The sequence below is a fragment of the Lagopus muta genome, chromosome 7 (assembly GCF_023343835.1).
Source record: "Lagopus muta isolate bLagMut1 chromosome 7, bLagMut1 primary, whole genome shotgun sequence".
Lineage (NCBI taxonomy): Eukaryota > Metazoa > Chordata > Aves > Galliformes > Phasianidae > Lagopus > Lagopus muta.
This window is the reverse complement of record NC_064439.1, coordinates 42,325,953-42,340,498: the sequence shown is the minus strand read 5'-3', so window position 1 is coordinate 42,340,498 and position 14,546 is coordinate 42,325,953. Positions and strand designations below refer to the sequence as shown.

Sequence of the window (14,546 nt, the reverse complement as noted above, 5' to 3'; positions counted from 1 at the left end):
AGAGTGTGACTCCAGTTCAGCCTGGGGCTGCTTCTACCCCTGAGATGTAAATAATGAGCTCAGCCAAAAGCAATACACAGCCGCTAGTCAGTCTCAGCTGCCCCTGGAGATTTACTGCTACCAACTCATAGCCCGAATGGATAAACAAAGCTCAGATAGGGGTGAAAGGGCCTGCAGCTCTCCCAGTTGATACAACATTTGCCAAGAAATCTCTGAGGCTGTGGTTCTCAGGCATGCGAGGGACTATGCTGCCCATTTCTATTTTCTTTGCTCTCTAACTCCTCCCTTCCACCCCAAACAAAAATAGCAATTGGAGATTTTTCATAAAGGCTTCAACTGAGACTGCTCCTGTTCCCATTTGGGCTGGTGGAAAGTTCCATGTGTTGCTGTGCAGATATTGCCACGTTTTCATTGACTTGAGTCCAGTAGAGCTAAAAGGAAACATCTGTGGAGCAGGATAGCTCTGTGTTTGTCCCAGAAATTCAGTGCTTCTGCTGGGAGTGTCAAGCGGCTGAAAGTTGTGTGTTAGAGACGAGGAGTCTGGGGAGTCCTGCTAGGCTTCTGCTTGTGTTACAAAAGCACTGAGCTGCAGGTTACCTCGTGGATGGGGCCAGGCCACAAGGGCCAGGCTGTGGGTCAGCAATTGTGGCTGGTTTGCTGCTTGCATTCATTCTGTTGGGTCTGTGCTCTGTGTCACCCTGAAAGTAAACAGACTTACCAAGTCTAGGAAATGTGATCAGCTAACGTTTCACAACTACAGTAGCAGTTCAATATTGGAATTGTTTAGTTTGGGGTGGAGAAGAGAGCTTGTTGTCTCCTTACAGGGAAACTATGGCAGTGGGGAGGAGAGGACCCATCCCACCCATAATCAAACTTCATGAAAACTTCCTCCAGCGCAGCCTGACCCTGCTCACACACCCCTTGGTTCCTTCTCAGCTCCTGCCCATTTGCATTCCCTGCAGGTATGAGTCAGCTGCTGCCACAGAGACTCAACATGGGTGCTCCTATTCACTGTGCCTGGCAGGGGCAGGTATTGCCAGATCTTGCTCCTCGCAGTGCTGCCAGGTGCCTGGTGCTGATTTTGGTTAGAGCTTTGAATGCCCAGTCCCTCTGTTCTCTGTCACCCATGGACTCCCGATCAGTCTCATCCGCAGGCCTGACTTCATGCCCTGCACACTCAATGATTAGTGAAAAGAATGGGGATTTTCTGCTACTCACTTTCTAAGCCAGTCTTTTCATTACAAACAAGAGAAAAACAGGTAAAATCTTAGTTCATTGGATAGCCATAACCCTACAGAAATACCTCTTGCTACTCAGGCCCATGGCCACGATGTGGTACAGAAATGGCTGTTACCAGCAACAGATTGCAGAGAGTCCATGTCATAGAATCACAGAATGGTTTGGGTTGAAGGGACCTCAAAGACCACCCTGCTGCAACTCCCTGCTGTGGGCAGGGTTGCCAATCACTAGGTAGCCTGCCTAGGACTCAATCTGACTGAGCACCTCCAGGGATGGAGCACTGCAGCTTCTCTGGGCAGCCCATCTTTTCTATGCAACAGCAGATGCTGGCATTCCTTCCCAGGACAGTGTTTTTGGATGTTGGTGCCTGAGTTTAAGTGCATTGGCCCACGCATTCTTTAGATGAACTCCAAAGCAAAGATAAAATTTAAACTAAAATATGCATACCAGGCAAGCTGCCCTATGCCTGCCAATAAGATATAGCTCATGTTTTGGCAATTTATTGCATCTCTAATGTGACCTTCAGACTTCATAATATACTGAAAAGATTCCCAGAGGGTGGGATCAACACTGACGTAATACGGTTCTTGAGAGCAGTACGAATCAGGAAGTACCACTTGAAAGGCTTCATAGAGGAAGCTATCTCTTGAAATTAACAGGCTAAGAATCTAGAGCCTGATTCTTTTCTTTAATGAAGATCATTAAGTTGGTGTTCTGCTTCCTTTCGAGAGACAAGATACAGATCAGTCTGAGATGTCACCATCAAAGGAATGAATGAATGAATGACTAAAAGGACATGACAGCTAAAAAAGTTAATTATTCAAACGTTTGATTTCCAGAACTGCTAAATAAATAAATAGATAAAAGGACCTGAGAATGGAGGAGGTGTTTTACTCAAACATCTTTCCAGTCCTGTCTGTGAGCTCCCAACTCATGAACCTGTAACTGGTGCTGCCATCCCCGCTGCCTGCAGTGGGTCCCACCTGGGTGCCGGCCCGTCCCCTGCCTGTGCCCGGTGAGAGCTGCAGGTGCCATTGGGGCAGGACGGGGCTGCTCCTGCACGGCTGCTGCGAGGGATGAGGTGAGGAGGGCCTGAGGAGCTGCCGCTCTGCTGCCTGTGGGTGCTGTGCTGGGCCGGGTGTAAATGTGGGACTTGTGTGAGGTGGAGGAGCAGAGGCAGCAGCTGAGGGAGGGGGCCAGAGGCTGGCACGTTTCCTCTGTGCTTCTGCAGCAGGTCTGGCAGGATTGCAGCAGCGCCGGCGTTGATGGTGGCTTGAGATGCTGGGTTTGCTCTCTGCAAAAGAAATATGACGGAAATATTTGTTTTGCTCTTCAGAAGAAGTAGTTAATGAATCCTTTTCTTCTTTTATCCATGCTGGAGCAGTGTCCCAAATTGTTCCTTCTCATCCTGTCCTGGAGGATGAGAAGGGAAGCCTGAGGACTCAACCAGCTTCTCTGGCTCAGAAACAGAAGACGTTTCTGATTCAGGTGGTTCAATTTTAATTTTTCTTGTCTCTGTTTAACAGAAATTCTCACACAGACACATTTCTGTGATGAGCCATCTTCGCCCTCGCAGTCAGCAAGTGAAATCCAGTGGAACTGTCAGGGACTTCTGTTGGGAGATGCTCAAATGTCACCGCGATGCCCACATTTCATTACGTCACTGGGTGATGCCCAGGGCCTGGCTGGTTGCAGCAGCAAGAGGAGATGTAACTGACCAGCACTTGTTGCTGGTCCTGCACAGAGCCACGGGTGTTTGAACTTGAGTCCAGAAACAAAGAAAACTGTATTTAAAGAGTTGAAGGAGTGTTTGGACAGGACTCTCAGACACAAGGTTTGGATTTGGGGTGGTCCAGTGTGAAGCCAAGAGCTGGACTCTGTAATCGTTATGGGTGCCTTCCATCTCAGGAAATTCTGTGACTCTGTGACCTGACCTCAGTCACAGTGGCCTGGTTTCCCAGCCATCAGCATTTCCCATGAGTTTCATGGGCTTGCAAATAGGAGAAGGCCAAACTGAAAGCTGGGCACTTCTCTCTATAGAGAGTGTGGTGCTTTTGCTTTTCCTTTAATTAGCTGCATTCCTAGCTGTCTCCTAAAATATGTTTTTGCCATTCTTGCGAAACAACACTTGACTATTTGATGTGCTGCTGTTAACGACTCCCCAGCGATAGTTCCAAGCTCAGTTTTACTCATTGGAGCACTTTAATAAGGCTGAGGTTTTCTTACAAGCTCTATAAGCATCTCTGTTGTCATCCTGCTGATTAAGATCAGCAATACAGGCACCCTGCAGTTCTTGTATCATGTCACTTGTAGCTCAGATTTGATCTCCCTGCTTTAGACTTTAACAATTATAGCAGCTTTGCTAATACTGTGGGAGGGGAAGAAGGAAATGCAATCTCAGCCACTTCCTGATGCAGCCAATATGTCTCCCAGCTGTCACCACGGGAGCACAGCTGTGCCAGCTCCGTGCAGGTGTTGGAGGCATGGAGAGCCACCAACCTGTCCTCTCCTGTCACCAGAGTGCTCTCACAGCATGTGGTCTCACTGCATTTTGGCAAATCATAAATTTAGGTATTGCCAGGGTTGGGAACCTGTGTGCTGAAAAGTCCTGAATGAGGTCCTGCTTCTCTTCCTTCCTCCAACTTTGATCTGATAAGGCTTTTTAAGCACACGCATTGCTTTCTTCCCACTGTCCAATCATGCAGCTTTTTCTCTAAATTCACAAAGTTCATAGAAATTCTCTTAAAACCCCCTAATTCAGCATTGGCAGCTACATGGAAGCAAACCAGTAGTTCAACGATGGGGAAGACACGCAACCACACTATAAGCTGGCAGAATGGCTGTCTGCTTCCCAGTCCCAAAATACTGACTTTCACTTTGGCAATGTCTTCACTTCTGCTGATAGTGAGATGGCTATGAATGATAGGCAGAAAGAAAAGTAGTGAAGACAGATGGGTCACCCCCTATCCCAGTGGAGTCTGCATACTCTGAGCAGAAGAGGGGGTGAGTCCTTTGGAGCAGCTCCTTTTGGAAATGGGAAGATGCAGAGCAGCTCCTGGCACATGAACTCAAGCGGTTTGGCTTTAATTCTGTTCAGTTTAAGGCCTGAGAATCTCTTTTAGCACAGATTTTCTGAACTGTTGCCCCTAGAGTGTACAGGGTATGGAAAAGCTCCCTCCTTAGGCTCAAGGCCAGTTTCCAAGTACTGGTACCAGAGAGAACATTTTGGCAAAGTGCTGACTCCTTCATTTTCCCCATCATTGTCCTTATGAAAACCACCCTTTCCTGAAGCATTATCGTGTTCCTTCTCTTGAAACAATGATCCATAGATTCAGCTCTTTCCATTTTAACCTGTTCTGATGTTGTTTACGCTGGCGGAAATCAGGACCAATGCCAGCACAAGTTCACAAGGTGGCTAACACCAGAGATTTTCCTCTGCTCTCCCACATCCTCAGAATACATTTTTACTGTCCACCACTGTTTCTCTTCTGTTCCATCCTGAGGTTGTTGCATGGCCCATGCGTGAAGATGCTTTCAAGTCTCCACCATGCAGGACACCTCCCAGAGGAGAGGGGCTGCAGCCTTTCTGTGCTCCTGCTGCCCTGCGAGGAGCGAGCATGGCTTGGCATTGCTGCAGCCTGCCTTTGGGCTGGTAGCTTAGCCTTGAGCAGCCAGGGCCGGTAATTGCCTATCTCGATAATAACCGTGTGAAAGCTGTTATCTAGTCCACCCTTCTACCTTCCAGCCATTGTGTGGTGGCACTCGTGCATTACTTGGCTTGGCAATCTCCACTCATTTCCTCGGAGCTGGATCAAAATCGCCTCTGATCTCGCTGCCCATTTCCTTGCCCAGCTGGGCACAAAATCACAGGTCTGCATCATTGCCAGGAGCATCCAGCTTCCTTCCATGGGCTCCTTCCAGCCACTGTTTTGCTGGCTGAACCCTCTCCAAATACAGCACCTCAACCTACTTACTGGGTTTCCCAGAGCCACGTAAGCCTCTGCAGTCTTTGGGCAATCTTCCTAAGCACGCTCTCTTTTGCTCTTTCTTTTTACCTCAGACCGGTCTCCTTACAGCTCACAGGAGTTGTTTTCTGTCTGACCGCAGACCCATCTTGAAACAAGAGAGAAGAGTGCTTTTACTGGAAAGTGGAATTCTGTATTCCAGGTTATATACATACATAGTATGGACAATGAAATTGGTTTCTTGGCATCTTCTTACATTCCTCCTTCTGGTTAGCTCTTCTGTGAATTACCTACCGCTCCCTTCCACAAGTCCCACTCCTCCTTCCCTCTCATTATTTGTGCTTAATGAGGCTCCCAGCTGTGGCTCTTCTTGCTGCTTCACTTTCAGCTTTCAGCCTGAAAGGGGAAAGATTCCAGTGGCCAAAACCTCATCATCTTCCAGTTGTATTAGTTCATCTAATGAAGAGGATTACCTCTACCCACCTCCATTACATAACATATGTGAGTCACCCAGAGCTCAGAAGTGTTCTATCTGGCTGAGGTGCCAGCACACAAAAGGCCATTGATGTCCCTGTTATTTAATGGGAGTCTCAGGCCTCAGCAGAAGCCCAGACAGGGTGTGCGCTTCGTGTGGGCAAGAACCCTCCAGCCTATACAATGCCCTTCCTCACAAGCATCCCAGTCCTGGACCTGCTACAGCAGCCCATGAGCTTTGTACTGTTAAGTGCATTCATGTGAGCTTAGGAACCTTTAGCCTCTGTCAAATAGGTCTCATGGAGACGAGCTTTTTGAGCCTCCAAGAAAAGCAAAGGTGACACTTGGCATTCATGGCAGGTGGAAGTCCCACCTGTGGTGAACCTGGTAAAAACCTGGTACCTGCTGGCTGCTGCAGGAGGGATCCGTTTGCTGCAAACCACATGTTGAGATGGCGTTGGCTAAAAACCTTTCCCTTCAGGAAGCACAGCCATCTAAATCGTGTGGGCAGGGATCAGGTGGCCGCACACCCGAGTTGTGTTTCACAGAGAGCGTTTCAGTTTTTTCCCTGTGTGGCAGAACATGAATCAGAGAAATGACAGGCGAGCAAATCTGCAGCCAAGGAAAACTGGGAGGTGCTGAGCTAACCAGAAGCCTTTTTGGATAGGGAGATGCTGCTCGAGTGTCAAGAGAAGGGAACACACATGGGTGTGAAGATGTTTGGCACCTCCGGGGCTCCATCCTCCTTTGGGAGAGGCCAGGAAGGAGAAATACCCCCAAATATTTGTTCTCTTGCTTGAGTCTGAGTGGGATTGTGTGCGTGTGTGTTTGCAGTAACAGGGAGTGAAGATCAAACCCATTTCCTTGGCTTTGAAGTTTGGGCTGCTGCTGAGCTCTGTTCAGGTAGGAGTGAGGGCTTTGCCTGCTCAGCACAGGAGCTAGGCAGTGTAAGAGCTCAGCCAAACTAAATCAACAGCAGGTCTTTTTCCATACATACCCCTTTTTATCTCAGATCTTTTATGCGCATGCAACTCTAGTGGTTCCCAGTGTGTTGGGCAGCATCTTGCTTTTTGTTTTTGTTTTTCTGAGAGGATTTCAGTTAATGATAGCTGCACAAAGCACTTTGTCCTTCTCTCCATATGTGAATTCATTCCACTTGCTGGGATATTCCTGTTCCTGCCACAGAAAGGACTCCAGAACAATGCAGCTCCCCAGAAACCCTGCAGTAATTTGGGCTTAGGCCACAGAACTGCCCTGAAGTCACCCTGACTGAAGTAACCCAGATTCTGAGTGAAACGAGGGGAGAAATGTTGGGGGCTTTGCGATTCACAGTGCCACTGCCATCACTGAAACGTGAGACCAAGCTCTTGGCGTTGTGCTGAGAGTCATAGGGAGTCATTCCAGCTGTATGCCCAGCCGTTCCCTTAGGTTCAGCTGAATTGTCTCTCAGTACGCTTGTGGGGTGGTTTTTTTTTCATGTGCGTGTGTGGTTTTTTTAATCACTTTTTAACAAAAACAAGCGACGAAAGCTGGCTGGGCTGCTCTCAGCATTGGCCGGAGCCGCTTGGGCCCTCCCTGCGGCCGCTGGAAGCCGCGAGCAGCCCGGGGCCGGCTTCTTGGCCAGACGCTGCTGATTAAAGCCGGGTGTCGGGCCGAGTCAGTCAGTCCCGCTCAGCTCAGCGCTCGGCATGGCGCTGCGGGCAGCCTGCCTGCTGCTCTGCCTCGTCTCCCTCGCCCACGTCTCCGTCCAGCAGAATGGCAAGGGCAGGCAGAAGCCGGCGGCCTCCAAGAAAGGTAAGGGCCGGGTCTGCGGGATCCTGCCTGGCGTGGGGGGCGGTCGGCACAGTTAGGGGTGCTCTAATGCAGCTTTTAGCTTTTAAAAACCCAAGGAAGTCTCTCTTTTTCTTTTAACGCCTGTAGGGATGCTTTCATAATTTAGAAAGGATAGAGAAGTGGTTTGGGTGGGTTGCTGTACTGAATGCATGTGGTGGGGCAGCCTGAGGGTCAGAGGACACCGTGTTTTCTGTGTCTTCTGTAAGGCTCTCCCCAAAATTCCCCTCTGCTGCGGTCTCCCTTCCTCCAGCCCCTACCTCTGCTCATTCATTTTCCATAAGCTAAGTGGCAGCTGTGGCAGGGCTGCAGCCAGGAGCAGGCAGTGGTACATCACCTATTACAGGCAGCACGGCTCATCATTTTCAAGTGCTTTCCTTCTCATTCCTCCTCTCCGCAGCCCAGAACAGACACCCAGAGCACAGAGCAAGCGGTGAGCTGCTCTGCAGGCACTTTGCTCTCTTAGGAGCAAACGAGAGTGGGAAGGAAGCATCCCAGGAATTCATTTGGCCCTGCTCTCCCAGCAGCTATTTTTGTCAGATCCCATCCTTGAGAAACTTTTTCTCCCAGTGGAGCTCTCTATGAAATTGGTGCAGATCTGTTTAGTCCACAGCAGTGGTTTCGTCCTGTGTTGTATAGCAAAAATACCACCTTGCATTTCTGGAGTGTAGCAGGAGGGAATCTCATTTCTTAGGGAGATCTTATCTATCACTGGAAGTGATGGGAGCCCCATCTCTTGGGGCTCCTCTTCATCCCTTGCCACGTCCAAGCCCCGCTCATGGTAAGGATGGGATGTCACTCTCCTGTCCCCTATGCTTGCTCCTGTCCTGTTTGGTGGCCAGATGAAGGGAATGAAAACCACCAGCAACCACCTTGCACTCTCCCTGCCCTTCACTGGGGTGGCTTGGACAGGGCAAAGTCATGGGAGTGTTGGGGCATTTTGTTGGGTTTGTATTTCTTCATCTGTGTGGCCACGCCACAAACAGAAGAAATCAATGCTTTGAGCTTAAGCTTTTTCAGCTCTTTTTTTCTCTTTTCTTTCTTTGCGCTATTTCTTTTCTTTCCTCATGATGTAATTATTGCTTACATTTGGATCTCCTTCAGAGCAAAAACGGTGCCGTTCCACCAAGAAAAACCCAAAACTACCATTTCAAAAATGCTGAAATAACACATTCACTTTGCTTGTTGTTTTATTCCCCTCTCAAATTGCTCCCAGTAATTGCTCCAGCTGCAGCACTTCAGCAAATCCTCTCCAAACCCCAGTGGGGTGGGGGTTGGCCACAGCTGCAGGGGTGATGCCACTGGGAGAGGTCCAGGCTAGGCACCCTTGGCACTGGGGGCTTCCCCTGATCGCAGCCAGGCAGGGTCCATGAGGGCATGGAGGGAGCACCTCTGTGTAGCTCCAACACATTTTTGTAAGGTATTTGGAGTCCAGATGCAGGTACTTGCAAATCAGCATGTAGAGGCTGACACGGGCTCTGCTCCTGACTCTACCCCAATTCCTGTGTGATCTCAGAGCCTCAGTGTCAGTAAGGAAGAGACTTCAGAAAGTGCCTGCAGACATTTCCAGCAACACAAACCCCATGCAGAGGTTCTCCATCCCCTCCTGTGCTCCAGGAACATGCTGGGCTGAGGCACAGCTTACGCAACATGCCTTTGCAACAAGTAAAATCAGCCCTGAGCCCCCATTTTCAGCCTCAGACACATTGCTTATGAAGCTTTCATAACCAGAGCATCACAACCCATCTCTTTCTGCAATTCCCTTTTCTTCTTGTCCCTGTTCTCAGCCTTTCTGCTCAGGGGTGGCCACCTCAGGACTTGCTCTGGCTCCCAGGTACAGCATTGCCACGCTGTTGGCTTCAGCAGCCCCAAAACCAACTGCAACAGCTTTGGTCACAGCTTACAGAGATGAGCTTTCAGGAAATAAAGGGGCAGAGACAAATACTACTCTTGCTCCCAGGCAGAGCAACAAATGGAACTGCCCTGGCAAGATTCACTGAGTGCCTCACCATGGCCTTTGGATGTTACTTAAACCTGAGGGACATTTGTTCTGCTGGAAAAGAGGCTTATGTGGATAAACAACTGTGCTAATTAGCTGTTTCCCACAAAGTATTTTCATCAAGGCACCGAAATAATACCTAGTGCCTGAATTGCAACTGAACCCATTGAAGTTAATTGAGCAAGGAGGAAAGCAGCTGAAGGCTCTCCTTCTGGTCTGTCTGTGCTTTTGTGTTCATGACACATCTAATCTTCAGGCTGGTGGTTTTGGTGAGCATCCAAGTTCCTTCCCCACTTGCCTCACTTGATGGCTCAGCTCCCCAGATTCCTGACCCCAAAGGAAGCCTCTCTTGCTGCTTTGTGGGCAAACTGAGGAGTGACAGGTATAGTGCAATGACCACAAATGCCTTTATGTCCCATCTTCCACTTCCTCCATCCCATGCCAGTCCTTCTGTGCAGGAGAAACCAGAGAGGGAAGGGCTGGTGCTAAGCCATATGTTGGTGACCTTTCTGGTAACAGCATGATCCACAATACAGGACTCCATTTAATGCTAGCAAAATCTTTCTGAAGGGTCGAGTTTCTTGCAGCTCATTCTCCTCACTGTGTCTTAGCAGATATCACTGTGGTTTGCAGTAGAGGAAAGACTAACTCGACAAAGGAGGCTGCGATGAAAATGTTGTGCTGCACTTCTCACCTAAAAAAGCCACAGATGACACTTTTCACCAGGCAATATCAGTGTGCTTCCCAGAATAATTTTGGGCAGGACTCGCCATGCAATACTAATGTACAGCAGCCCAAATGCTTTAGCTTGAGCAGCTGGCTGCAGTGGTGCTGCTGTCACAACTCCCCTGCTGGAAACATCGGGAACATTAAGCCATGGTGCTTGGATCAGCCATGTCATTCACCCAGAGCCAGCAGTCCCAGAACTGGTGCCACCACTGCCCATGCTTGAATCCAGGAATTAGTGGTTAAGTGAGGAGAGCAATGCCCCAAAATCAGCCTGAGGGACGTGGGCTGATGGTGCAATCAGACTAGTGATTAAATGCTATCTGATGGACTGTGGGAATCTTTTTTGCCTTTCTTTGTGGGCAGGGAATTGGGGACTTTTGATGATAGGAACAGCTGCCTCCAGCTGCCTCCTTTGGGGCTGTGGTGGATGTTTATGATCTCTCTGGATTTCTCCAACAGATGGTGTGAGCCTCAAAATGATTGAAGACCTGAAGGCCATGATTGACAACATCTCTCAGGAGGTTGCTCTACTGAAGGAGAAGCAAGCACTTCAGACAGGTAAAGGACTCCTTGAAGAAGGCTTGGCTTTTTCTTATAGAGTAAGAGGTGCTTTTAAAGCAGTTACCATTGTTCCGTGTGATGTTGACAAGGGATACCCAAGCAGGCCATGATGATGTGTCCATCACATGGAGCAAACTGGGGATCAAAGCACAGCGTGGTCTCTCTGCAGCTCCTCCAGGCACAGGAAGTGCCTCAGGCAGTTAATGACAAGCGTGCAGCATATGGCCCCTTTCTTTATGCCTTACAGCTTCCCATTTGCAGAGCTATTGATATTTCTATGATTCTAAGCCAGATGTTCATTTTCCGTCACGAATCAGCAAGACGGCTGATAGATTACGCTCCACTTCAGTCAAATGAGCTTTATTCTTTGCCTCAGGCTTTTGTCTGAAGCCTGGGGAGCTGGTTACCTAATCCCTCATACATTCCATGCTCTTGCCCAGGCAACCTTGATGGGGGTTGATCCCCCTATGCCTTATGTGACAGGCATGGAGTACAGGCCCCAAAATTTCTTTTTCCAGATGTGCTCCATGGTTATTCTGTGCAAATTCCATGACACCAGTAGGATGTGCAGAACACGAAACAGAAATGCACTAAAAGTGCAAGTTAAGGAGAATTTTCTCCCTAAAAGAAAAGAAACACAAGCAAAATCAAGGCTTTAGATCCAAGCTCAGTCATTGAAATGTAAGCATTCTGGATATTAATGCATAGCTCTGATTAGCTATTCTTTGGATGGAGTACCCTGCATTCTCAGGGCTTAAAGCTTAAAAATTAAAAAGTTGCTATTCTTAACAATGAAATCAGAGGCAAGTAGAAGTTTCCTCTGAAGACCTCCACCTCTGCAAACACAACACTTCTGATCAAAACCTATTAAAAAAGACATTTTCTTCACTCTTGTGTAATCAAGATGGTTGAACTGCAATTGCAGGCTGCTGGCTGCTTTTCCCTAAATGCTCCAGCCCCCAGCAGAGATACGTTGTACCCCAAGGAACTCAATCCAGAGAGCGTAGCCTCAACTTGAGCACACCAAGGATGGGATCACCCCTGGGATCTTCCTGGGAGGCTGTTTCCAAATAGGGAGGCCGTGTTCTTCCCGTGACAACGAGGGGCCCTGAGGGATGCACATGCTGTGCTTGCTGGATGTCCATTTTAAACCCAATTCTCTTGTTGTCTCTCTGTTCCATTCACGTGGCAACATCTCAGTCTGCCTGAAAGGCACCAAAATTCACCTGAAGTGCTTCCTGGCGTTCTCTGAGAGCAAGACATACCACGAAGCCAGCGAGCACTGCATCTCGCAGGGCGGCACGCTGGGCACGCCGCAGGGTGGAGAGGAGAACGACGCGCTCTACGACTACATGCGAAAGAGCATTGGGAACGAGGCAGAGATCTGGCTGGGCCTCAACGACATGGCAGCCGAGGGCAAGTGGGTTGACATGACGGGTGGCCCCATCCGCTACAAGAACTGGGAGACCGAGATCACCACCCAGCCCGATGGCGGCAAGCTGGAAAACTGCGCGGCCTTGTCAGGGGTGGCGGTGGGCAAGTGGTTTGACAAGCGGTGCAAGGAGCAGCTGCCCTACGTCTGCCAGTTCATGATCGTGTAGCGGGGCTCTGTCGAGCTGTAGGATGGCTCCGTGCACGCCACACACCCGCACGCACCTCCACGTAGCGCCGCGACCGGGGCAGCAGCCATGGCCTGGTATCAGGTTGGAGCTGCGCTGCCTTTCACTTGGCTGCATCCAGCCCCATTTGCATCCCTCTCCCTATGGCATGATGTATAGATATATTTTTGTACACGGGGAACTGATGAGGTGGTTTCGATGAAGACCCAGTGTGACAGCCCAGCCTCATCAATGGCCACGTGGGCTGCCTGGGCTGCCTCTCCGCAGCTTCCATTGCCACTTTGCTGAACCTTGCTGGGACACGGCAATGCCAGCCTGTGCCTTCTCCTCTGGCTTTGCTCCCCTGCAGGCCCTGGCACAGGGATCGGGATCCTGTCTCAGAGAGCAGAGCGTGTTATTTCTGCTTTGTGCTTAGAGCCGTTGGCCTTGTACCCAAGCACTGTTGGAGCTGTTGGCCCAGTGTCACGCTGCTCAAGGGGCTGGCATGCTGAGAGGAAAAGTGTCTTTCCCACAAGCATTCCCTTTTTTTTGATCCTTTTCTCATCAGTCAGAAGAAAGTGCTTCATTTATCTCAGTGAGGGAGCTAGCCCCAGCGTCAGATCTTTCAAAATTCCTGCCATAAGCTTTATTTATCCTCCTGTACCACGCAGGAAGCAATGATCACTTGCAGTATACTCAGTCAAATATATTCTTGGGAGCAGGTGAAGGTTTTAGGTAAACAAAAAATCTGCAACACTATCTAGTAATATGCTACTCTATAGAAGGCAGCTAGCTACCAAAAGTAAATCCCAACAAGTCTGACTTTAGCCACTTCAGGAGTTTTAGGGCCTGCATTAGTGATGAATTACTCCAGTCCTTGTTGGTCAAGGCCCAGTCCTCAGCAAACACAAATGTGCTGAGTACCACGTGCACTGGTAAAGCTGAAGACCTGGCCTTGGTAACTTTCTGCTGAGAAAAGGGTTGAAAAAATTGAAATATAAATTGGAATGATGGGAAGGCAATCACAGTCTTGCTGACACTGATTTTCTGACTGCTGGCCAAAGCACACCAGTGGCTCTTTGATGCCCAGTGCTTGGTGCCAGCCCAGTTCTTTGGGTTACACATCCCTAGCATGAGGGCAGCCCACTGGGAATCATGTGTTCATGGGGAGCCCTTAGGAGAAGTGCTTCTATTTGCTGCTTTGCCTAAAACCAGCATGGTGGTGGGGCTTCCGGAATTTCATGTGGGAGAGCCAAGCTGGAGGGTCAAAACACACACACACACACAGTGCATACTTCCCAGGCTGTCATTATTGCCAAACTTTCTGCTGTTCAGATGAATACGAAATAAAAATATATATAGCTTGCTGAAGGAATGGAGTTGAATCAGTGTGGTCGGACTGCTTCCTTCTCCTTCACCCTTCTCTTCAAAACAGCACCAGGGATCTGTCTGAGGGTAGGAGACATCAGAGGCAGAGGGCAAAAGCAGGAAGCAAGGGTCCACTGTTCTGTGACCTCATTTGTAGGATTGTCCCTCCTCTTACCATTCCAGTCAGAGGCATGGAATCCTTTTACAGGAAAATAACATTTCCTCCCTCCTCTTGCTGCTGGGAATTTTCAGGAGCCAGCCCAGAAGAAAGGTCCTTCCCTTGCCCATGCCCGGCAGCAGTGGCAGTGCTGGGGAGGTGGCCCTTCCACACTTACCTACCTCCTCCTTTGTAGCCAGCAGAGCTGTGGCAGCACTAAGCATCCCCCTCTTTCCCTCGCTGAGGTGGTGAGAGTTTCTCCCTCCTCCTCCTTCCCCTCAGCGTCCCCCAAAGACCACACAGAGCTGTGGAAGGCAGAGCTTGCCAGCAGGCCAAGGCAGCATCTTATGAGCCAGCTCATCTCCATGCATACTCTCTGGCTCCCTAGGCAGACGATCTCTCCATTTCTGAGATGTCATAGAAAATTCTGAGATGTCGTGTATGAAGGCAAAGTAGCAAAGCCCAAAGCCTTGCTGGCTTTGATCTTGATTGCTCGTAAACTGCAAGGTCTTAAAATGCAAATGCACAGTCAGAGAAATAAAGAGAAGTCTTTCATAATAGCTCAGGAACAAGAGGGACAGTGTGAAAGCCACAGGTCTTGGCAGTGCTGGGCTTTGGGGAAGATG

General features: G+C 49.3%; 1 protein-coding gene across 1 annotated transcript; it reads left to right on the top strand.

The window, feature by feature from the left end:
* The first annotated feature begins 2,343 nt into the window (after positions 1–2,343).
* CLEC3B (C-type lectin domain family 3 member B) lies at positions 2,344–13,766 on the top strand. The gene is made up of 3 exons (XM_048952140.1): positions 2,344–7,472; positions 10,696–10,794; positions 11,998–13,766. Exons 1-3 carry the CDS (start codon positions 7,367–7,369, stop codon positions 12,396–12,398), a joined length of 606 nt encoding a protein of 201 aa, XP_048808097.1. The 5' UTR covers positions 2,344–7,366; the 3' UTR covers positions 12,399–13,766.
* Positions 13,767–14,546: the final 780 nt, after the last annotated feature.